Genomic DNA, 25,156 nt, shown 5'->3' with positions numbered 1-25,156 from the left:
TCTTTACCTTCCACTGCTAAAAACCTCTTTGTTATTACTCCTCGTACTTCTCACGTCTATTTTCTTCCTAAGATTCACAAAGCTAACAACCCTGGTCGTCCTATTGTTTCTGCTTGTAGTTGTCCCACCGAACTCATCTCTAGCTATCTAGATTCTCTCATGTTGCCTATTGTTCAGTCTTTACCTACTTATATTAAGGATACTAATCACGCTCTTAGTATTTTTAATGATTTTCGCTTTCCTGATAACTCTTCTAAGCTTTTGTTTACTATGGATGTCAAATCTTTGTATACTGTTATTCCCAATGATGAGGGCCTTCGTGCTCTTCAGCATTTTTTCGATCTTCGTCCTGTCCTCGAGCCCAGCACTCCCACTTTGTTACGCTTAGCTGAACTTGTTCTTACTCTCAATTGTTTTTTTTTTCGGTGATCGGTATTATCGGCAGGTAAACGGTGTTGCTATGGGTACTAAGATGGGCCCTAGTTATGCCAATTTGTTTGTTGGTTATATCGAAAACCTTGTTTTTCAACAATATACTGGACCTAAACCTGAGTTTTTTGGACGGTATATTGATGATTGTATTGGTGCTACTTCTTGTTCGCGTAATGACTTAGATTCTTTCATCTCTTTTGTTAACTCTTTTCACCCTGCCTTAGACTTTACGTGGGAGGTTAGTGAAACATCAGTCACTTTCCTTGACATCTTGCTTAGTGTTAATGACGACCGTCTTAGCACTAGTGTCCATTACAAACCTACTGACTCTCATTCTTATTTACTCTACTCGTCTTCTCATCCTAAGCACACTCTTAACGCTATTCCGTTCTCGCAATTTCTTCGTCTTCGTCGTTTGTGTAGTGATGATCTTGATTTTTCCGTTAAATGTTCTGAGATGCGTTCCTTCTTCCTTAAGCGTAATTTATCCTGCTCATGTTATTGATCGCGCCATTCGTAAAGTTTCTACTATTGATCGTACCACCGCTCTCACTCCTCACACTCGTCCCTCTAATGACCGCATTCCTTTCACTCTTACGTATCATCCTATTAACATTTCCATTAAACCCATTGTTAACCGCAACTTTTCTCTGCTTGACTCTGATACTCGCACTTCTGCTATTTTCAACAACCGCCCTCTCTTTTCCTATAAACGTGATCGTAATCTCCGTTCTTTCTTGGTCAAGGGAGTTCTTCCCTCTAACAAAGAACCTGGTACTTTTCGCTGTTCTCGTAAACGTTGTTATACTTGTCCTCACATAGCCTCTCACACTTCTGTTGTCGGTCCGAAATCTACTGTTAAAATCACTGACCATTTTGTTTGTACCACTTCTAATGTTGTATATTGTATTAAATGTACCCGCTGTAATCTTTTGTATGTGGGCGAGACTGGCCGCCGTCTCGGTGATCGCATTTGCAATCATCTTTATGATATTCGCAATAACGATCCCACCAAACCAGTTTCCCGCCATTTTAATCTAGCTAACCATTCTCTTTCTGACTTCATTGTTTTCGGTCTTTCTTTGCTTAACGGCAACAATGATTGTCGCAAGACCAAAGAAATGCGGCTTATTCACCTATTGGGCACTCTTAGTCCCAACGGGATTAATGAACGCTTTATTTTCAACTAACCTTTTCTTTTGTCTTTTGATTGTTTGTTTTTGTTTCCTTGCCTACCTTGCTCTCATTGGTTTCTTTTGTCTTATTCTATCATATATACACTCCTTTCTACCACTTCTTTCTCTTTTACTCCGACTGAAGGACTAGCGTCCGAAACGTCAGTAAGTTTTTTCATCTTTTCACGGTGTATAATTTACCTTTTCATCATTACTGTTTCATTTGTCTGTTTGTTCATTTTTTGGTTTGTTGGTTTGTTCATTCATTCATTCAATCATTTATCATAGCTTTATTTTTCATTATTATTCTACAGTTGCACTTCAAATGCCTGAAGGATTGCTGTTGTTTGCTTGCACTATTGCTGACATCCTACAAAGGTACAGTTATATGCTGACATTTATAATTTATAATGTAGCCTGCCAATGTAATAAATAAAATCTGAATTACAAATTCTGAATTCTTTCTTACTGACCTCACATGTTAATCAGTATTTGCCACAGTTTGGAGCAGATAATGAGATAGAAAGACTGATTGAAATCCAGCTATCTAACGAAACTTGAGTCATCACATGCTATGGTGAACTAATACAAAGTGCAGTGTAGAAATAACATGATGAAATTTTATATATTATAAGTGTTTCACCGAACACTTCACAACTATGGTTTCAGAACTTCAATACTTTCTTTATTGACCATAACCTTTACATATTGATAACGTTCAGTTCGAAATCTAAGCGAAGGACAGTACAAAAGAAAAAAGCCTTGACACATTGTCTAAATTAATCGAGCTAACTGATACAAATGAAATTAAATGAAGGACGAACTTACCCGGTAGCATGTCTACTTTTGAGAATCTGGCGAAAGATTAAACTTATTCTTAACAGAGGTCCTTTTAAAACCTCACTTATGTAATTGAGATTAATAGAACAAAGATAAATGGTGCGCATGGGAATCACGATTACATAACTTTGCATAATGTTCGCACCGAAACAATAAGCTAGGAAGGAAGTATAGCATAATTTGTCATTTGTCACTAGCTGAAAGTGTCCCTGAAATGAACCTATGACCTTTGACGGATGCCAGTTAGAGGCTCTACCTCTAAGCTACAAAAAATAACACGTTTGTAACCATGTGTTTTCAGGTTTACAGGTTGTGATACAGTCATTATGGGTGATGTGACCTATGGCGCTTGTTGTGTCGATGACTACACTGCGACAGCTTTGGGTTGTGATCTCCTGGTGCATTATGGGCATAGTTGCTTGGTCCCTATCGATGCTATGACAGGCATTAAGATGCTTTATGTATTTGTGGATATTAAGATTGATATATCACATTTTGTGGATTCTGTAGGGTTTAATATTCCACTGGGATCTCGTCTTGCTCTCGTTAGTACTATACAATTTGTAGCAGCTCTCCAGGTGAGGTTATGGCCGACCCCTTGTCATTTTTCTGTGATCTCAAACTCTTCCAAGACTCTTTGGTTTTCTGAGTGGAAGTCATTTTCAGAGTCCAATGAGAAAACAAGATAACATTTTCTCACTGGACTCTGAAGATGACTTCTGCTCAGGTTGTCGAAACGTCAGTCACCACCAACAACAGTCTTTCTCAAGACTACACTCACCCGGACGTTCACACTTCACAACAAACTGTCAGTCACCACCAACAACAGTCTTTCTCAAGACTACACTCACCTGGACCATTACACTTCACAACAAACTGTCAGTCACCACCAACAACAGTCTTTCTCAAGACTACACTCACCTGCACCATTACACTTCACAACAAACTGTCAGTCACCACCAACAACAGTCTTTCTCAAGACTACACTCACCCGGACGTTCACACTTCACAACAAACTGTCATTCACCACCAACAACAGTCTTTCTCAAGACTACACTCACCCGGACGGTCACACCTCACAACAAACTGTCAGTCACCACCAACAACAGTCTTTCTCAAGACTACACTCACCCGGACGTTCACACTTCACAACAAACTGTCAGTCACCACCAACAACAGTCTTTCTCAAGACTACACTCACCCGGACCATTACACTTCACAACAAACTGTCAGTCACCACCAACAACAGTCTTTCTCAAGACTACACTCACCCGGACGTTCACACTTCACAACAAACTGTCATTCACCACCAACAACAGTCTTTCTCAAGACTACACTCACCCAGACGGTCACACCTCACAACAAACTGTCAGTCACCACCAACAACAGTCTTTCTCAAGACTACACTCACCCGGACGTTCACACTTCACAACAAACTGTCAGTCACCACCAACAACAGTCTTTCTCAAGACTACACTCACCCGGACCATTACACTTCACAACAAACTGTCAGTCACCACCAACAACAGTCTTTCTCAAGACTACACTCACCTGGACCATTACACTTCACAACAAATTTCAACACCTGGGTTCAAACCATTTACTCTCATTATGAGTTTAAAAGATAAAATTTAAATTCTTGAGAGTCAGAAAATATAGCTTCAGTTATTACAGATTGCTTCTCAATTATCCGCAAAATATTTAGAAAAAATTGCCATTGCAACAAAATAGGGTTAGAAAATGCAAAGGGTGTGTGCCTATGAAACGCCTAGAAATGTCTAGGAATGTCCAAAAACAATTTTGTCTTAGCATTGATCTCGAGCTTGCTTTTGAGAAACACTGAAACTGTGTTAATAATAAGTTCTTCCTCTGATGTCAATTTCAGGCTGCGTCAATGGAACTTTCCAAGGATTACAAAGTAGAAATTCCCCAGTGTAAGCCGCTATCTCCCGGTGAGATTCTTGGCTGCACTTCTCCAAAACTGACTGATAAAGATGCATTTATGTAAGTATAGATCTCTGAGGAGATGGATACAAGTGATGCCTGTCTGGGGTTGAAGGTCCTACTCCATAGTTTTTTTGTCCACTTCCTTTTTTTGTGTTTTCATGGTTATGTAATTGGATTTTGAAAACTTGTGGTGAGATTTTAACAAAAAAATGACAATTCAAAATGCCACCTTTCTGATTAAAACACATTCTTTTTCACTTGTGGGCAGAGTTGCAAGAAAGTTTGTCACCAGAAACATTTGTTCTTTTTACCATTACCACTACTGATAATATCTATCAGGGTAATCGTGTACTTCATGACCGGCTGACATGTGTCGGTCGACTATCGCCCGACTGTTGGTTGACAGTTGCCTTGCTATCGGCCGTGTGTTGGCCGACACTCGACTGTCACTTTACCAACACTCCATTATCAAATCTTTAATCTTTCATCAACTTATTAAAACATAGACTTGAATCTTTAAAACAAAAAACTCGAATAAAAAGAACAAAAGTTTTTAACGATTTTTCCAGATAAGTTTTCCATCTATCAGGAGCATACTGAGAGGTGTGTCACCTGGACATGTGACTGTGTGCGCTTGCCTCTCCAACTCTGGTACTCTTGCTACACTGGTCACTGTTATCTATATGTGCTGAGATATTAAAAATATTGATTTTTCCCCAGCCTGTAAACTGGCCCAATATGTCTTTTGTTCTGAATCATTTTCTGTACCATCAAATTTGAGGGGTACATTTGAACATGTTTTCATTTCACGACAATTCCATTTTCAATAAAAGCCTTTAAAGTTGAAAATAAAACACCAATAAACATTTACCAGTTTATCAACAAGAATACTGTTAATCATGAAATTATTTGCTGACATGATTTATTCGTTATTTTTAGATATCTTGGTGATGGTCGATTTCATTTAGAAGCTGTCATGATTGCAAATCCTTCAATATCAGCCTATAGGTATATAACAAACTGCATCATATACCCTAAGTAGTGGTCCACTCTCATACTGTTGCCGTAAATTTGTTCTATAATATCGTAAAACTACTATGTAACAAGTATTATCATGTTATTTGATTGTAATATTATGTTATGACTTGAATATAGACATGTACTGAAACAACAATACACATGTAACGAAACGACTTGTAATGAAACCGACGTAATGAAATGACTGGCATTTCCTCTGATCAGTGAGTGGACTATTTAGACACAAGATGAAAAATATTTGCTTATATTTTTAGATATGATCCTTATGAAAAAGTATTTAGCAAAGAGTATTATGACATAGATGCCATGCATCAAGCCAGAAGGAACGCCATCCAGAAGGCTGTGTCAGCTAAGAAATATGGTCTTATATTAGGTACTCTTGGTCGTCAGGGCAACCCTAAAGTTATGCAGGTTTGTATGACATAAAATTACAATGTTACTGCAGTTTTCAATATTCTGTGAACTCCAACACTTCAACAGCTTGTTGTGAAATTGGTTTTGCACTGCTCCAGTCAAGAATTACCTATTGCTTTTGTTGGAGCTAAAAGCAACAGGTAATAGGTCTAGGAATTAAGTGTAATTTTCCCTGTTTCAGGCAATGTAGCATCATCCCAAATTTTTTGCTCTTTTCAATTTTATCCCTCTGTTTATTGAATAATATTTGTACTATCATTGTTTTCTTTCTCAGAATCTTGAAAACAAAATTAAGGCTGCAGGTTTGGAAGTTATAACAGTGTTATTATCTGAAATATTTCCTGACAAACTCCAGCTCTTTGAGGATGTTGATGCGTAAGTTATCCTTGGACTTTGGTGAATAATGTTTTTTAATAGAAAAAAGAAAAAACCCAAAAAAACTACATAAATGATCTTTCGTACTGAAACCTTGGTACTGTTTAAACTATTTTGTCTTATTAGATGGGTACAAGTCGCCTGCCCTCGTTTATCTATTGACTGGGGTACAGCATTTACAAAACCACTTCTTTCACCATATGAGGTAATTCTACCTTCTAAGACCGATTGGTCAGAGTGCCCAGTTCTCAAATGGTATGCGTTAGTTCTTAGGACTGGACCAATGTGGCCTAAGCCAGTTCTAAGTACTGATGGCATCAGTATACTTACAACTGTACCATTTAAGAACTGGCCCCTCGGACCAATTAGTTCAACTCAATGGGAAGCGCCCTAAATTTAATTTTCATATATCAGAGTGCCTTGCACTTCGCCTTACAGATATGCATGTACCTGGAACCTTTCGATTTGAACCTCACTTTTTTCAGGTTCTCAACTTTCTTACATCCAATTCTAGGTGGTTTTTTAACCAATCTTAGGTTTCATTATTATCCTCCTAATACTCTATCACATGTGCATGGCTCAGTGTTTCTTTATATAATTTTTCTAAATGGAAAAAACCTAGAGTTTTTAAAACAGTAGATTGACTTCTGTCAACATGTAGCTTCTTTCTCTATGGAGACGATGGGTTCCTATTGCCCATAAATTGAACCCATTGGTTAATTATTACCTTACTCTGTTACAAAGATACATCTAATAGACCTATTCCGAATTTGCTTGACTGACCACAAAACAATGATTTGAAGTTGAGATTGAACTTGATTCTTTTATTCATCAAGTTCGACCTCGACTTGAAACCATTGTTTTGTGACCAGTCAAGCGAATTCGGGAAAGGTCTATTGCTAAGAGGTTGACACATAAAAAAATCAAATTATTATAAAAGCCAATTAGGAATACAATTACTTCTTTTAATTGTTTTGTAGGCATCTGTTGCTCTGCAGGCAATAGAATGGCAAAAGGACTACCCAATGGATTTCTATTCCTACTCAAGTCTAGGACCCTGGACAGTGAACAATGAGATAAACAGACCTGCTGTGAAGGCCAGGAGAAAAAATAAATTACTAACGGAAAAGGTTATTGAAAGTAAAGACTTGAAGGAGTCAGGTATTGAATCAATAGATAAGGACATAGGGTGTGGAACAGGTGATACGTGTTGTGGCAAGTGTACTAAAGAAGCACCAAGCAAGCCTGAAGATAGCAAAGAGGGTTAGGAATGGATTCTGATACAAGGTTTGGAAAAAAAAAACAAGAAAGATGGTTGAATCAATAGATAAGGACACAGGGTGTGGTACAGGGGATACATGTTGTGGCAAGTGTACTAAAGAAGCACCAAGCAAGCTTGAAGACAGCAAATAGGGTTAGGAATGGATTCTGATACAAGGTTTGGAAAAAAAACAAGAGTGGTGGTTGAATCAATAGATAAGGACACAAGGTGTGGTACAGGTGATACATGTTGTGGCAAGTGTACTAAAGAAGCACCAAGCAAGCCTGAAGACAGCAAGGAGGGTTAGGAATGGATTGTGATACAAGGTCTGGAATGAAAACAAGAAAGATGGTTGAATCAATAGATAAGGACACAGGGTGTGGAACAGGTGATACATGTTGTGGCAAGTGTACTAAAGAAACACTAAGCAAGCCTGAAGATAGCAAAGAGGGTTAGGAATGGATTCTGATACAAGGTCTGGAATGAAAACAAGAAAGATGGTTGAATCAATAGATAAGAACACAGGGTGTGGAACAGATGATACATGTTGTGGCAAGTGTACTAAACAAGCACCAAGCCATTCATTGACCATATGATAGCCAAAAATCACTGGACAGGCCCATCACAAGCACCTTGAAAGGGGAGGTTTGTTTTCAACCAATCTTAGTTATGCCATTTCTTGAAAAACTCAAATAGCACAAAACATTATTTCGTACTCCTACAAAGGTGGGGGGGGGGGGGGGGGTTCATTCAAACCATCGAACCACCCCTAGCGAGGGGCCTGAAAAAAGTGGCAAATAACAAGATTGACAAAATAAACCAACTGACACTTTATTCATTCACAGTAATTAAATGCATTTTTATATATAAATCTGATACATAGATTTTAGAAAATGAGAAATTCAAGCTGATATATAATAAAGAGTATAAATTTATCTTTCTCAAAGCACTGCCCCTTTTTCTTTTTAACCATGGCAAGTAGAAATCTAAAATTAGGATTTTTAAGGGGGAGGGGGAACTATATATGTATAACGTAATTCACTCAATGCAATATTTATGTTGTGTAGTTCCAGAAATTATCCATACTCCACACTGGAATTTGGAATGGGGGGGAGGGGGTCGTCAGAGAAATAACAAAATTACAGAGTTTGTATGGAAGAAAATTGGAATTTCTGGGGGTAGGAGGGGTCTTAAAAAATTCCCCTCGGGGGGGGGGGGGGGATATGGATAATTTCTGGAAATACACATTGAAGGTGTTTGCCAGTCTATCAAGAATAGAACTGGTCTAAATTCCACTAGCCAACAAAAATAAAATTAAAACCTAAAGTTTTTTCTAAATATAAACTTCTATGAGATCTACATAGGGAAATAAATCCTACACTTTATGTATATCTACAATTTAAAAAACTTTTTTGAAAGTAATATAAAAGTTGCTCAAAGTAATAAAATATAGAACACTAATGTTCAAATATAATTATGCTCTTATCCTTATGGATCAAATCCTCGCCTGAGCATTAGAAAGGAGAAATGGAGGTAAAGGAAAGAGAGGAAGATAAAATCCATTCGTTCTGCACTTTCCTTTTTAATAAAGCTGTTTTATCTCTATTCAAATGCAATTATATCAAAATTATGAATTCTTATTTCAATGTATGAACACTTAATGAACAACCTCGGTTGTACTTGTCAAGGGCAAAACTTATGTGTACTTCAAGCAAGGTTCTCTTGCTTCTCTTTTTACTCTGGGTTTGGAGAGTGTACTTCAAGCAAGGTTCTCTTGCTTCTCTTTTTACTCTGGGTTTGGAGAATGAAAACTTAAAGGTATTAAAACATCTCAATCAAATCTCAAAAAGTCAGTACAAAGATTTTAAGAATTATGAATCAATCTCGTCTTCTCAGCATTAGCTAGTGGTATTATCTAAGTAATTTTTGTAGCTCATTCTTTAGTTCAGAGAGGGAGAAGCTAGCCAGGGTATCATGGCCTTGAATGCACCTTCGTACGGATAGCATTTATCACCTAGTTTGCAAACTCAGAGGTAGACTTCGTAAAGAGCTTCTCTCTTATGGAAAGTAGAGAGAAATTATTTTAAATTTGCAAATTCTTAAATCTATGTTAACTCTATGCTATCTAGCTTCTTCCCTAAAATATTTTCAGTCTTATAACACTGTAAGAACCACTAAATCCTGGTTCTCTTGCCGACACAAGCAAGGCTTAACTGCCCATATTTTATGATGCTATCGATGCTATGCTCAGGGTTTAATAGAACCCTTGCAGTACATGCATAATCCCAGTATACCTCAATGTGTAGGGAAAACAATTTCAAGAGAAAAGAATTATTTTCTTGCCTTCCAATTTGAGCTGCAATGGGAATTGCTGAAAGGAGTCTGGCTACTGTAACATCATTCACATCCTTCGTTTTCTTTTCATTCCCTTAAATCTAAAGTTATAGAAAGTACTTTCTGTATATATAGCTATCCGATACTGCGAAAATTGAATCTTGAAATTTCTACTCATCTTATTAAGCTGCTTGCTCCATTTCCAGTTTTGCTTTTTCAGCTTTATCATGGAAATGTTGATAGATTGTGTGTACATATGTTATTAAACTCTTGGGCTCAGGAACCTTTGAGCGCAGTACATCTTCCAATTCTAGGATTGGATCTAGACCCTCGGCACTGTGGAATAGGAACAGGGCAACAAAAATTAGTGCATGCAGTAGCACAAGACAACAGTACTGACCCCTATTGCCGAGGTTACAAGATCAGCCAGTCTTGCATGTGTAGTTCCAGAAAATATCCATACCCCCACCAGGGAGGGAATTAATCGTAAGAGGACCCCCTACCCCAGGAACTTCCAATTTTCTTCCATACAAATTCTGTAATTTTATTCTCTCTTTGACCCCCCTCTCCTCCAGAATTTCCAATTTCCTCCATAGGTGGGGCATGGGGTATTTTCTGGAACTAGACAATTCGAAGATCAAAGGGATACCCTCTTATGCAGTCGTCCCTAGGTTTGTTGCATAACACCATTCCCCATTATCATTCTTGGGAGTTAAGTTTAAGGAAATCTGCATAAAGGACAGAGAGGCATGACTGCTACCTAGAAGGCCAATATGCAGCTTCAGTTCTTTTTTGGACTTTACATAATTCTTAATTCTTATTTTTTTCAATAGTTAGTTACCCTTTCCACCACCCAAGTCCACTTTAAGAGAACTTCATAGTAATAGTTTTAAATCTTTTTTTTTTTCAAATCCAGGGGGGTTAGACATCCAATCAACCTACTGATCTGATTCCCCCCTTCATAGTAATATGCAATTGTTCACTTACTAAGCTGCATCGAAGGCTAGGGTCCAATTTCTCTTCCTGTCATTTGGGTCTAAAGTTTCGAAAGGAATAAGATCTGGAGAAAAGTAATGGAAAATAGCACACATGGCCATACCATCCGCCCAGCTTGTCGTATAGTTCTGTAGGTCGATTCCCTGTGTAAGGCAACAGAACATCTCAGCAACTTTTTTATTCAATTCGTTAGGGGAGTCAGGATGGCGTGGTGGTAAAACGCTCGCCTCTCACCTCTGAGCTCCAGGGTTGGTATCCCAGTAGCCACATGTGAGCTGAGTTGGTTGGTTCTCTTTCTGACTCCGAGGATTTTCTGGTCCGAGGGTTTTTTCTCCCTCCTCTCAAATCAACCCTAACTAATCCAAACTGGTTAGAGCAGTGCTCCGGGGTCATACATGGACTGTATAGCGGCTGCCAGAGGCGCCTTCACATGCTTTCAGTTTGACCCCGTTGAGCTGCGCAACTGCTGTACTTGTGGTGGCGATTAGGGATGACGAGATTTTTTGTTCGTGAGAAATTTTATAATAACTTTTGTTTTCACAAAAAGAGGATTTTGTACGAATGTGAAACCTCGAGCACAGGTCCAGATACGTGTGCCATGTAGCTAGTATTTGGCAAGTCGTAATTCTTAGTTTTGATGGAACAAGTTGATTGTTTCCTACGCTAATACTTTTTTCCCCATAAAATTGTAGTTTAACTTACGTATCCTCGAGTCTTTCTTCTGCACCATTCTAGTAAGGCATTTACTGCTGTATTGGGTGATTGGAAGGTTTTCTTCGTTCCGGCCCTAAAACGAATATTAGGTCCAAAAAAAAACTTTAGCTTGGGCATAATTCTATCTCATTTCATACCAGGTGTCATTCCCTTGAGTTTCATTTCTTTGTTTAACGTGAAAAACACATGAATATGGAAGACGACACAAACAACGAACCTATTCTGTTGATTCTGGATTCTATTTTGTTTGTTATGGATGAATAGAATGAATATTTGCTCAAATAGTAGAGAACTGTGAAAAGAGCTCATCTTCGATAGAAAACGGAGTTACTAGCACAACACGACTTACGACTTGGGATTTTGCGCTTCGAGTTTTTCTTTGAAAGCGTTTCTTTGATCTTTGACGTTTTTGAAGGCCGCTGCTTTGGCTTGCATTCTTTCTTTTTTCTTCTTTGCCAACTCTGCTTCGATGCTCCTTGCTCCTGTGTAGAGATCAAAATGGACTTTTTTTGTAACTCTGCCGGTTGATTAATAACTTTCGTCGATAGTTTTTTTTATTTCGTACTAGTTTATATTAAGATAATCAGAAAGTGGTCGAAATGGTTTTGAAATAATAAACCAGTCTCGTGATCAAATTTCCCAAACAAACCGTTTCGATACTAAGATTCTCAAAAGTGAAATGAATTGATCGTGAAAGGAAAAAATAGTGAAAATGAATGTTATTATTTATTATTAAAAAACCTTGGACTGACCCTTCGGTGAGGTTTGCTCCATACATATAACATAATTATGTTGATTTTTGCGGATTGAAGAATAAGATAAAGATGAAAACGTTCTGTTAGAAACAAAATTTGCCACTCGTGCAGCATCGAGAAAAAAATATTTTTTTTCAATCCTGGGACTTGCCTGTTTGCATGATACACACATATTTATGTTTTATTATTGGTTTCTATATACACCTATTTCAGAAATCGTTGTCCCAGCAAAAGCCTCAAGCAAGAAGCCAAGACCGCAGAGAACGCCGGTACTTTTAGCTGTAATTAGTTTATTCATGGTGCATTTTCATTTATTGACTTCACAAATTGCTCCAAGCAAGGCTGCTTGAGATGATAATTAATATTGAGCTATAGCGACTTGAATGAACCATGAATAAATCAATTATAATTAAAAGTACCGACGTCCACCGGCGCCTTGGCTTGTTATTTGAGGCTCTTGGTGCGACAACGATCTTCGAAATAGGTGTATATAGAAATAACGAGAAGCTAATCACTTTTGTACTAGAACTGTATCCCCAAATAACTATTTTCAATTTGGTTTCTATGTGTTACTAACCAGCTCTGCCCGTGCCTCCAGAACGTGTTGTCGTTGTCTTGGTAAAGGTGGTTGACCCACCCGGGCCATGTTTTTCGGTCGTTTTTGTTGTGGTGGTTGTGGATCCTGTTGACATACAAAAATCCCAAAATATTACTTTCTGCTTCTCGATCCCGCATAGTTTTTTTATGTACACAGGAATTTCGTTTGCGTTCGAAACTGGCTAAAAAAGACACGTACGTAGCTATTGAACAAAAGGTTTTGAAAACATTTTACTTCCTAGACAGTCGTGTTTGGTGTACCTATTTAGGAGTGTTCTGAATATGAGTAGAATTTGTTAGGTCTTTGCCTTGTGATTAGAGGGTTTTTCTTCGAGTTCGAGCCTCCAGTTTTCCTCCCTACGCGCTATTGACCTAACATGCGAAATTCCAATTCGATCTTTGAGTTAGCCGTGTCGTGACTTTGATCAGCCCAGAGGTTGTTTCAGGGTTCGATCTGTGAGTTAGCCGTGCCCTGACTTTGATCAGCCCAGAGGTTGTTTCAGGGTTCGATCTGTGAGTTAGCCGTGCCCTGACTTTGATCAGCCCAGAGGTTGTTTCAGGGTTCGATCTGTGAGTTAGCCGTGCCCCGACTTTGATCAGCCCAGAGGTTGTTTTTAGGGTTCGATATGTGAGTTAGCCGTGCCCTGACTTTGATCAGCCCAGAGGTTGTTTTTAGGGTTCGATCTGTGAGTTAGCCGTGCCCTGACTTTGATCAGCCCAGAGGTTGTTTTTAGGGTTCGATCTGTGAGTTAGCCGTGCCCTGACTTTGATCAGCCCAGAGGTTGTTTTTAGGGTTCGATCTGTGAGTTAGGTCTTGCAGATCAGCTTAGAGGCCGTATTAATAAAATGTGATGTATCCTAAGAATATAAGATGAAACGAGTGCACGCCACCACGATACAACGTGCAATGCAACTTGTGTGTATGCACAACCTTGCAGACTGAAGTAGGAGCGAGTTCTAGTACTTCTGCAAAGTTGCGCGTTTTCCATTTCCTCATATATGGTGGACACAATTTACTGGCTGGCAATGCTATGATGTTCTCAGCCAAGGAAATTTCGTTAGAGTAGATTCAAGGCGCTATTACACGGAGCAATTTTATCTACAACTTGTCTACAATATTGTCTACACGGTGCAACGGAGACGCAGTCGTTGCCAAAATTAGGAACGAATTCTACTTTTCGCTACGATTGCTGCAACTTGTCTCTCAACATTTCCAAGTTGCGCTGTAGGTTACACGCTGCAATGCTCCGTGCAGCTTGTGTCGCGACGCCCTTGCAAGACCATTTGCAGAGAAAATTGCTCCGTGTAATCGCGCTTTTAAGGTAGTATTCCTTGATTCATAGTTTATTGTTCAGGAAAAGTTGCGAGCAGTGCGCGACTGTCGGAGTGCGCGCAAAGTTGCTCCGTGTGTCATGACATTGATAATCGTACCTCCATCAGTGATACTAGTCTTCTCCTCAGTAATCGTAGTTCCACCACCAGCCTCTTTCCGTCTTTTCTGCTCTTCAAGTTGTTGACGCAACAGACTCAGTTGGCTTTTGTCTTGAATATCAATCTGTGGGCCCTCAACCCTAAAAAAGATGAGGTTTTTTTAATTAAAAAAAAGCGTTCTTAAAAATTCAAAGAATAACGATTGAAATATCTCCCTACACCCTGCCAAATTCAAGTCATAGCGCGTATTCATGCGCAAGGTGTGAAACATCGTCTGATACTTGGATTTCAAAAACTTTGTTGACAAGTAATAGGAAAGATTTTTCTGAGTGGGAACGTACAGTATTTTTTCTAGTCTTTCTTTCCTTCATTTTGATTGGATAAAACGTATCGTACTCTTCTCTAATTGGTTTATCAAAAAACCATTTCAATGTCAAGATACCATCAGTTCCCACTCAAATACAACCTGGTTTTTCTGTGTGTATGCGTGCATTTTGTACCCAGTGAATTCACGTGAATTTATTATACTACCACGAATACAGTACAATATTCAGTTCACAAGTAATTATCACTTATTATTTACAGATAAAAACCACTTTCAAGACAACAATCTATAAATACAGTGCTGAATAGTATCTAACAGTGCTCTACTACACTAAACCATTTACAAACAAATCACTGACAAAAGACTTTACATTTCATTTGGTATATTTATTAATTTTACAACTTACTTACGAACGTAGCCGCAGACAATGGTCTGTCATGCAAAAGGTGCGTGACAGACACAGAGGACGTCTGCGTACAAACGTGCACTCAAGGTCATTGGTTTTCGTGAACCAAACACCGTAAATCTGCTTCGACGTTACCCTTGACTTCAATTAATTTCTAACGTTTCTACTTTTCCCTCCTTCTTTTATTTCAACAAAAAATAACTCTATCTTCTCTTTTTTCTTTCTCGTCTTTTCGTTTACCTTCAAATCTTTTCCTTTCTTAGCGCTAGCATTACCCTTTAAGGAATTGGATGGTTGCGAATTTGCAAGAGTGCTTAACATATATCCGTGTAAAAGTTGACTAACAAAATTGTACAAATTCGTGTAAAGTTTTTTAGGTCTACTGAGGTCTACTGAATTTACTAATTTGTGCAAATGTTTTACAAATTTTTCATGGATATATGGTATGCACTCTATTTCGAAAACTATTAGACATTGAGTGGATCTACGAGATCGACAACATAGATATTTTGTACAATCCTCTATAGTGATTATATAGTACAAAAAATTTACAAGAGCCAAGACATGCGAAATAACGTGAACGCACAAGTGGACGACGATTTCTGGTTAGTAGATGCGAAACACTATGAAACATTATGGCTATGTTAAGAAGACATGCATGCGATGACAAGGACGATAGCGAGCGTTGGAGGAATGAATACCATGTACCGTGTGCAGAGAGTTGAGAAACATCCCATGAGCCCCAATGCATTCTGGTCTATTTTTGGCACAAAATTTATGCCTTATATGGTAAGCTCTCTCAACATGCCCTTATATGGGGCGATTGCTAATCATGCCTTATATGGTGCTGTTTTAATATTATATCCCGAAATGTTAGACCTTATTCGTCGTGGTGTGATGTTTCCTCATTTCAGACCACGTGTCATTCTCTAGAGTATTATTTCTTTGTTTAACGGTTGCGCGTGAAAAGACACATGAATATAGATAAAACGCAAACAAAGCAATCTTTTTATCTAGGAATACACGTGGTCTGTAATGGATGGAAAAACATTGCAACACAACAAATAGACCTCTTACATGTAACGTCAAAGCAGCTCAATTTGGAGGAAAAACCAAAAGAATTTCAATCTCCTGAGAATTGAAAACCAATTGTTACGTCGTCCACCAAATTGAGCGGCATTCAGACGTAGTGCAAGGGGTCTATAGAGCCATTACAGCACTTTGTACCACAACTAGACCAGAAAACACCTTGCATATCAACCCAGAAAAGGCCTAAGACGGGATGTGTCAGAGAAATTGTCGCGGACGAAAAAATTCACTTTTACGAAGTTTTAAGGAAGAAAGACTGGTAACGACCCCGTGGCGCGTGGGATTGTGGGGTTGAATTTGTGGAGGCCAGGTGGCAGAGTTTTAATCGCCTCCATAAATTTGGCCCAACAATCCCACGCACCACGGGGTCGTTATCAGTCTCCCTCTGAACTTCTAAAGCGAATTATACGTGTCTCTGGAGTGAGGATTATTCGAGTGTTTATGATAAAATTATTTTATGTTTTATGTCGATATGGGTAAGTTATATTAATGTTCTTTAATGATGTTTCATGGGTTATACGTGTTTAGTACTTATGTTTAATGGGTGTTCATGCGATGTAGTTTAGAAGTGAAGTGGCTCAGTTTACAATACATTCTTATAATATTTTATAATTTTAAATATCCTTTTTATGTTTATTTTATTGCTGAGTGGATTAACAGTTGTCATATTCTGTATTCATCCCATGGGAACCCTGTGCACAGTACATCTCACTAGTTCGCGGTCTTGACGGATTTTTACAACACCAAACAGTTCTACAGTGCAGTGCAAGAAGATAAGTGAAACAGTAGTACTCCATCCACGGCTCGCTATACGGGATACAGAGGTAAGAATTAAAATTAGAATTACATACTTAACAAATACAGAATATTATTGAAGAATAGAACCAAGCTCTCCCCGCTGCACTGCACCCCGCTTTACTACACACTCGATTACAGTTCTACATTTATATTAGCCGCTGTAGAAGCTCGGCTGTCATTTTTTATACCTCTCCTAGCGGTGCTCACTAGGTTCCGGAGAATATTCCTCCTCGCTTCGGCTATCGATTCTCTTGACTGCCGCATTGCCTGAGGCAGGAAGTAAGAGAATCTGGAACTCTTGTGTGGATTCTGGATTTCCGGATCTGAATTTGTGTAAATTTCTGGTACATGATGAGTTAAAATTAGTTTTCTTACTGATGGCAAAATTTTCGAGAGACGTTTCTTCATTCGCGCTCACTCGTTGGTAAAGCAAATTTATGCCGAGGCAGAGTCGGTTAACTACCGAAGTGGGCCCGAAGATAAAATGGCTGCTGCCGGAGCAGGGGAGGAGGAATAGCCTCTGAGATCCAAGTTATTCTATCTAGTGTTGCTTTAGCAAAGCGTTTATGAGATAAACCCGACCCATCAGCAAAGCTTTAATCGTCTGTCCACAAATTAAACGAACAATGACGAAGATAAAAACAAAAAAACAAAAAGCGACATAAAAGGAACACTAACTGACAGGTTAGAAACCCACAGCAAAAATACGAGATTAGCAGTCACATCCTCATATATATGTAAAGCCATTAGATCAGGGAAGAGGAAAGGAAACCTCTCCCTCTAAGCTCCCCGATCCCACAGAAGTACACGATAAGACTGAATTACATTATCATTGTGCTTTGTACGTTGAGTGCTTCGTTTTAGCAATATTTTCAAGGCAATTGATTCCATGTTTTCGGTAAAAAGATTGCATTTGGCCACTTTTATCCAGCGTGACAAGCGTCCATCCTTGCAGCTCTCTCATGTAAAGGGGGAGAGAGGCAATTTGTTTCGTGGAAAGCTCATTCTTCTTGATTCATTTGAGAGGGTATAGCTTTTTTGTCATGATCAGTAACGCAAAAGGGGGTAGAAGGTGGAGGAGAGTTGCTAAACTTTCAATGAAGCCCAGTGACGACCCTCCAACACGAAAAGGGAACCACTGACCGTTCTTCCTTACCCATCCATGCCCTAACAATAGAAAGCCCCCTTATATGAATTCACAGCATCGTAGCATATATCATACAGTATCATATAGTCTCAATTCAGGAAAAATAACATGTAAAATGCAGCCTCCAACTACTGCGCACTGTTATTACTATCAAAGAAAAATCACAAAATCTTTATAAAATAATAAAATAATAAATAATAAAATAAAAACAAAGAAACTCACCATTTGATGTTTCCTGACGAGAGTTTACGATTCCGTCGCGGTGAGATCGGGGCGACAATTGACGGAGCGGAAAGTTTGCGGGGCAGTTTCTCCACCTCAATTTCTTCCACATCCACGTCTTTCAAAATCTCATCGATTTGATTATCCGGGATATCTGGAGGTAAATCCTCTTCGACGTCGTCGTCGTCCTGCAACGCAGTCTTGGGGCTGATGATTTGAGGTTTTTGTAGTTGTCTTGCTGACCATTCTGGTTTGTTTCTACTGGTTTTGTTGGATAACCTTATACCGGGCTTAAGATCAGCGGGAGTGTGTTGTCGCTTGACTTCTTTCTTCCTCTGCGACATAAGCACCTTAAAGCTCTCGTCCTCTTCCCCGACTATCTTGGGAGGTTCGTACTTGTATGATGGAGCGACGGGTTTCTTAGCAATGCCTCTTTGCTTCGAGTAATCTGTGTCCTTTGATTCTGTGTCTTTTGGTTTGTTGATGAGATTAAAAAGGTCGGCACTGGAAATCCTTCGTTTTCCTTCAGTTGGCTCCTTCTCCGCTGTGTCTACCTCGTCTTTTTTAGGTCTATCCCTCAAAGAAGGACCATATTTTTCTGACCCAGACCCTCGTCTTGTCAAAGGCACCGCTCCGGGCACAGATTTTAAATTTCTACGAAGATCAAGTTTAGGCTCCTGAGTATCTTTTTTAGCGAGTGACGATATTTTCCCTGTAACAGCGATGTTCATTTTCGGATTTATTCCTGTTTTCTTCAATTGGGACCTGAAATCCGTCTTTTTAGCTTGAAGCCCCGGCTGCAAGCCATCGATTCTGTGCGCAGGGGCTACGGCAGCGGTAGCGCCAGATTTCTCTTTCGCGTCACTGGACGGCGGTGGTGCATTCTCTATGTCAGACGTGCTTGACGTCGCACTGCGAGACGAAATCGTTGAAGCGTCGTCTTCAGAATCGATATCTTTTGGTTCTTTCTCGGTATTTTCAATCTCTATTGGCTCGTCAAGTCTTTTAAGTAAAGTATCGCTGGCAAGCTTCTCGATTGTGTATTCTTCTTTATGATCATTTTCTTCACTTTTACCACGTGTTCCACTTTTCTCAGTGTCTTCTTTCTCGCGTTTCAACTCGCCATTTTCCTTTATATGTGTTTTATGTTTTCCATCTGTTTTCTCGATTCTCGAGCTTTCGATATCTTCGTTCCTCTTTGCCCTTGTTCGCTCTCCAAACTTCGACGTTCGTTCTAAAACACTCGACTTCCCGTCTCTGCCTTTTTCCTGGCGAGAGATTGACTGGGATTTTTTGTCCTCTTCAAAGGCTCTCTTTTTTAGTTGAGCGACATTACCTAACGTATGCCTAGAACTAGTCCCTATGAAAGACAACATACCCATTTAGTTAGAAGTAGGATCTTTTTTTGTCTACTAACCTCTGCGATCCCTTGGGGGGTGCAGTAGTCTTGGCTTTAGTTGGCGTGTCTTTGACTCCGTGTCTTTGCTTGGCTAAGTACAAATTGGTTCAAAGTGAAATTTTCAGTTGAGGGCGGGGTGGGGTGGTGGAGTGGTGGTCCCATCCACCCATCGAAAGTCGTGGGATACAGTCATAACATATAGAAGCATACGAGCAATGACTGAAGTTAAATGACCCGGCCCTGCTTGTACGAAAGTTTATATGGCACTTTTTCTGTAAGCGCGGATTCTTGTGTTGCGCAAGGTAGGTCAAATATCGTCAGCCCTAAAGAAATCATCATTATCCCTCTTCCCTTAAGAACGCGACAACGATCTGAGATTTACGGTCGGGGCAATATCGATTACCGTGAATGACGTCAAACGGATGGGTTTACGTCTCATATATCACGTCTTCTCGCTAGGAGACCTAAGGTCATTAGCGCACGTCTTTCGTCATGTCTGCAATATTTTTAGCCTAAAACTCATATCTTTAAGTACTACTTCAGATAAAAATTTAGCGATAAGTTTTATCTTAAAGACTGAGAAGGCCAAATAGGGACATAAAGTTGCACCAACGAATAGCCTATTGAGGAATGCAAAGCTCCACACGGAAAATCTTTTACTTTATCTTTTCTAGTGGGCTATAGATTTAGCGCAGCCAATCAAAATGTAGGATTTCTAGTAGTGCAGTACTTTGCGCATGCGGTCATTCTGTTGCGCACATGCGCGCGATTCATATAAATTGTTTACCGGCGCATGTACCGTTACCGTATCCTTTTGATGGAAATGTTCTGAAAAACGGTTTATTCGGTGTGGCACGCGAGGCATCCAATCACAAAGCGTAGTTACGGTTATGGTAAGCGGTGCGGTATTGCTACAGTAAGATTACGAATTTGTCGTATTGTTTCTCGGCAGAAAAAATACTGAAATCTAATTATTTTGAAAAGCGATTATTCAAATTAATGCCAGATTTTAATGCTACCCGATAAACTCGAAATACATGCAAAATTTTTACAGTTTTTTTTACCCTTCCTCAATATAAAACACAAGAAAAAGAAATGACTGCAAAAATACCAAACGCATACAACTTAACTCGAAAGTTTCAAAATGGCCACCACTGCATACTTTCCTTTAATTAAATCACGTTAGTAATCTGTATCTGTTTTTCTCCTTGAATGTAAATAATTCATGCGCGAATTTCTGTATTACATACAGTAGGCGTGCACAAAAAACCTCGAGTCTCAAGTTAAGTCTAAAATAAAAGCAATTATTTTGTTTTGCAACTAAGAATCACTCACCTCTGTTGACCTTTACCTTTCTAATTTGACCTCGCAGATGTTTTCGTACTTCAAAGAACTTTAGTGGCAAATCCTTAAGCTGTAAAAAAATCCCAAAAATGCCAGTCAGTGAATTTAGATTAATAGTTTAAGAAAGAGGCTCATCTGTTCATAATAACATGCATATGTTCACTTGTAATTATGGATGTTCAACGAACCCTATTGCCCTGCCCTTCCTTCAAGGCTTATTATTTCTTTCATAGCATGAGTGATCCTAAGATAAATATCTAAGCATAGGTAATATAATATATATCCTTTTTCAATATTTATAAGGTAAAGACTGTTTCAACATATTATAGTGTTTTTATATCATTTTGATATAGGATCATTGCTTTTATGTTTTCCTTATTGATATAGAGTAAAAAAATTTTATCTTTTCTATCTCAAAAAATGAACAAAGACTAAAATGAATATTTAAAAAAAGCACTTACAAAAATGTGAAAAAATAGATAGGAAAAATTAAAAAAAGAAAAAAAAAATTTTTCCCCCCATAGTTTGCTACATTACTTGATCAAAAATAAATAAAAAGAATGTTAATAATTTCATAATATAGATTTTGAATTTCTACAACTTACTGTATTCTCTAAGAAGTCTAAATCATCGATCTCCCCAATGTCATTTTCTGTCAAATCTTCAGGGTTTTTCTTTAGGTAGAAAGGAACATCCCCATCTTCCTGGTCTTCTTCAGGTTGCTCTTCTTCTTTCTCTGGTTCCTGTTCAACCTCTGGTTCTGCTTCAGCCTCTACTTCAGGTTCCGGCTCGGCTTCCGGCTCTGGTTCTGGTTCCGGTTCAGGTTCCAACTCTTCTTTTTTGACCACGACATCTTCTTCACTCTTTATCACATCACCATTTTCAACTATTTCTGTCTTTGTTGTGTGTTTTTCTGTTGTGGTAACTCCATCACTGGTAGTTGTGGTTGTCCTTTCTGTTCTCTCCTCTCTCCGTCTCCTTCCTCCACGACCAGTTGGTTCAGCTTCTAGAGCCTCTAATTTTTGCTGCCTCAACTTACGAAGCTTTTGTCGTATTTCTTTTCTTTCTTCAAAATCTTTGGAAGCTTCAAGCTAAGCATGAAAAGATTTTTCTTTTACATTCATAAATGAAATTATGATAAAAAAATAATTTCTACATAACTAATAATTTTATTAATTAACAAGTTGATACCTATGTGGATCAAATTCTGCAAAAAAGTTAATAATGAAAGACATTATAAAAATTATTTTTGTGTGATTAAAAATGGCAGTCCCAAAATGGCAATCAACAAAAACGTTATAGAGTAAACAACCAGTTTACTCTAAAGTACAGGAGCGGCAGAACTGGGGGGCCGGGTAGGCACGAGCCCCCCCACAAAATGATTTGGGGGACCTGCCCCCCCCCCCTCCCCACAAAATATTGGTTCACATGAAATATAAATGCATAGATTCGATTATTTTATTACCCTTATTAAGTTATCGTTGTGATTTTTTGCAGTGCCCCCCCAAAGATTTTTTGCAGTGCCCCCCCAAAGATTTTCAGCTTCCACCGCCCCTGAAGTAAATACTAGTAGAACTAAAGTCAACCTCAAGCCCTTTGATAAGGCCTTATGACCCAGGTATACTGAACTATTGTATACAATAAAAATGATATCCTTATTAATATACCTAGATTGTTTTGATTTGTCTGTTAGTTTGTGATTACATCTATAAAGGCTGTTATTGATGACAAAACAGCTTTAGTATCTCCTTTGTACACCAAACCATGGCACACTCAGTAACATTTCATATCTGTACATCTGGCATTTATTTATTCATAAATTAGTGTCCAATTATTCCTCAATCTATCGACTCTCGGCTAATATGGGATGATCAAGAGATGTGATAATGTAATTCCTTTGTTTTTTTTTGTACATTCAAAGGTACGAATGAGGTAAATAAAATTAAGTTTATTTCAATGATGCATAGGGCTATATATTCTTTATAATTTGAACAATGAAGGAAGTTGGAATTTTTTTAGATCATAAGACAGCTGTTAAAGCTAGGTTTTAACTAATAATGTCTGAAGGTCACAGAATATTCTAGGAAATGTTTGGTTCATTTAAAATCCCTTTTATGGAAACTGTGACAAACTGTTGAAAAACTGTGTTATGACATACTTAGTTTCAAATGTAAACATTTTCCAAACTCTAGCCTCTAATTTCAATACAATATTATGGTTATAAATTTTCTAATTGAAGTTTAGTTTGAAGGTTGTATAATGATGAATTTTTGAATATTTTCTGTCACTGTCACCAGATGCTGTATTGGGAAATGTGAACTTCCTATTTGTGCAAATTGCAACCAATTACAAACAGATAATGTTACAATTATTGTATGGAAGGTGAGAAAATGCTTAAGAATAGAAAGCCCAAATTGTGACCATATTGTTTCTTATAAACAGTAATTCTGTGTTTAACAGCTTGCTTTATAAATAAACTTATTGAATTTTTATGCAAATTTATAAGGGCAAGGCGAAATTTCCTAAGGAAATATTATATTGAAAGACTATATAATCAAGCTATTATCAATATATTGTAGGTGTTCTTAAATCTTTATTTTAATTGAGTGTGAAGATAAATATCTTTTGTGGTGATCAAGGATCAATCAAACTAAAAGAAAACCCAATTGTGTTAAAATATATTCTCTTTATTAGACAGTGCTGTCTATCAAAGCTTTTCATTTTGGGAAGATCAGACTACGAATAAAACATACCGGGAGTTTAACGATAAGCCCCAAATCTGTTTTCTTTTAGGCTAGTAACAAAACCTTTTATGAACAGTCCACTAGTGAACAACAATAAAAAAGTAGTCAAGAAACAACTAGATTTCTTCAAAACCAATAAACAGTGTATTTTTAACATATAAACAAACTTCTGTTATTTTAAGGAATAGTTTGCTTGCCATTTATATACCGGACAGAGTATTCTCTCCAATCTAAACAACGTAGGCATTTTAAATATAATACATAATTGTGCATTATATAATAATTCCTTTTTAACAATAGAAAATGTCTTGGTTTTTGGTCAGACATTGTCAACTCCGTGGGATACAAAGCAACTTTGAATATAATATTTCCCTGTGAGATTCGACCTCTCGCTCATGGGATTACTACAATTAATCTGGAAATTCGACAAAAATAAACTTGAATTCCTGTTGAAAACACAGCAGTTAGCTGGGAAACTTCCAAAGCTATTTCTAGTATTTGTAGCAGTTAGTTATTTCATCACTGTGAATACCAAAGGATTGAGCTATTAAAGGTGAGGTATTTGGTTTTAAGCGTTTTGAATCTGTCCTCAGGTTTGACGTGCAGCAAGGCAAGCCTAGAAAACGTAAAATTTAATGCAGAAGCAGCTTTAACACAGCAAAATGATAAATAGAAGAGGTGTATTCTATGCCGAAAAGAAGTTTCAATGTGGATTTTTTGACGCAGTGGGGCCACGCGTACATAAAAAGCCGCCAAATAGCACGGTTTATAAACACAAGGGAGGAACTATACATAGTAAAACAGTCTGTCGAAATCCTAGCTTGAAGTAGTCCATGGAATATAACAATTGCATTAAATAGTAATGACTTGTAAGTACCATGTGGTGAAAAAATCTTCTCAAACTTTTTCTGTAATTTTATCTCATTGTGAGTGTCCCAACGGAGTGTTCAAAAGGAATTTTTAGAATGAAGGATGTACATAATTTGTACAACACGTTCTTGACAGTTACGGTAAAATTATCGGAAAGACGAGTTCTTTGCACTAGATAATACATTCGACAATACAAGCCACAATGACAACACGACAATCTGTTTACAACTCAATCGAGATGTTCAATGCGAGGGAGACAAATGAAAGACAATGTTTGCTCTTGTCTTTAAAGGGGTACCTCTATATACATATTCCCAGATTACGAAGTTTTAAAAACTTGACCTAGCTTAACATGTTAATGAATCAAGGCTGTAGTATACCTGCTTTTTCAAGGCGATTTCTTCTTCTTCCATGATCAAGTCTTTTATATTTAACCACTTCTACTACACCTTAGCTCTGTATCGGTGCAGAAGGGTTTTGTAAATACAATGATTATATTTGAC

General features: G+C 38.1%; 2 protein-coding genes across 2 annotated transcripts in view; one reads left to right on the top strand and one right to left on the bottom strand.

Moving 5' to 3' along the window:
- The window catches only part of LOC116297752 (2-(3-amino-3-carboxypropyl)histidine synthase subunit 1), a 13,108-nt gene extending 4,691 nt beyond the window's left edge, over nucleotides 1–8,417 (top strand). Inside the window, exons 4-11 of the mRNA XM_031706036.2 lie at nucleotides 1,922–1,985; nucleotides 2,749–3,025; nucleotides 4,333–4,451; nucleotides 5,334–5,402; nucleotides 5,687–5,843; nucleotides 6,121–6,221; nucleotides 6,348–6,426; nucleotides 7,202–8,417. Coding sequence (XP_031561896.1) covers nucleotides 1,922–1,985; nucleotides 2,749–3,025; nucleotides 4,333–4,451; nucleotides 5,334–5,402; nucleotides 5,687–5,843; nucleotides 6,121–6,221; nucleotides 6,348–6,426; nucleotides 7,202–7,489 — 1,154 coding nt within the window. The 3' untranslated portion in view covers nucleotides 7,490–8,417. The remainder of the gene's footprint in view (nucleotides 1–1,921; nucleotides 1,986–2,748; nucleotides 3,026–4,332; nucleotides 4,452–5,333; nucleotides 5,403–5,686; nucleotides 5,844–6,120; nucleotides 6,222–6,347; nucleotides 6,427–7,201) is intronic.
- On the bottom strand, nucleotides 8,298–25,156 carry LOC116297751 (uncharacterized). The gene is made up of 10 exons (XM_031706035.2): nucleotides 25,034–25,156; nucleotides 21,645–22,130; nucleotides 21,031–21,109; nucleotides 18,297–19,656; nucleotides 14,310–14,449; nucleotides 12,859–12,963; nucleotides 11,876–12,008; nucleotides 11,515–11,599; nucleotides 10,804–10,955; nucleotides 8,298–10,152 (listed from the first exon to the last, which is right to left on the bottom strand). The coding sequence occupies exons 1-10, from the start codon at nucleotides 25,064–25,066 to the stop codon at nucleotides 9,999–10,001; spliced, it is 2,727 nt and encodes a 908-aa protein (XP_031561895.2). The 5' UTR covers nucleotides 25,067–25,156; the 3' UTR covers nucleotides 8,298–9,998.

Source organism: Actinia tenebrosa, unplaced genomic scaffold (assembly GCF_029948245.1).
Source record: "Actinia tenebrosa isolate PJP-AT-01 unplaced genomic scaffold, QUT_ActTen_1.0 PGA_scaffold1__47_contigs__length_23844297, whole genome shotgun sequence".
NCBI lineage: Eukaryota > Metazoa > Cnidaria > Anthozoa > Actiniaria > Actiniidae > Actinia > Actinia tenebrosa.
Note: the sequence above shows the minus strand (reverse complement) of the source record. Positions and strands in the feature narration are given on the sequence as shown.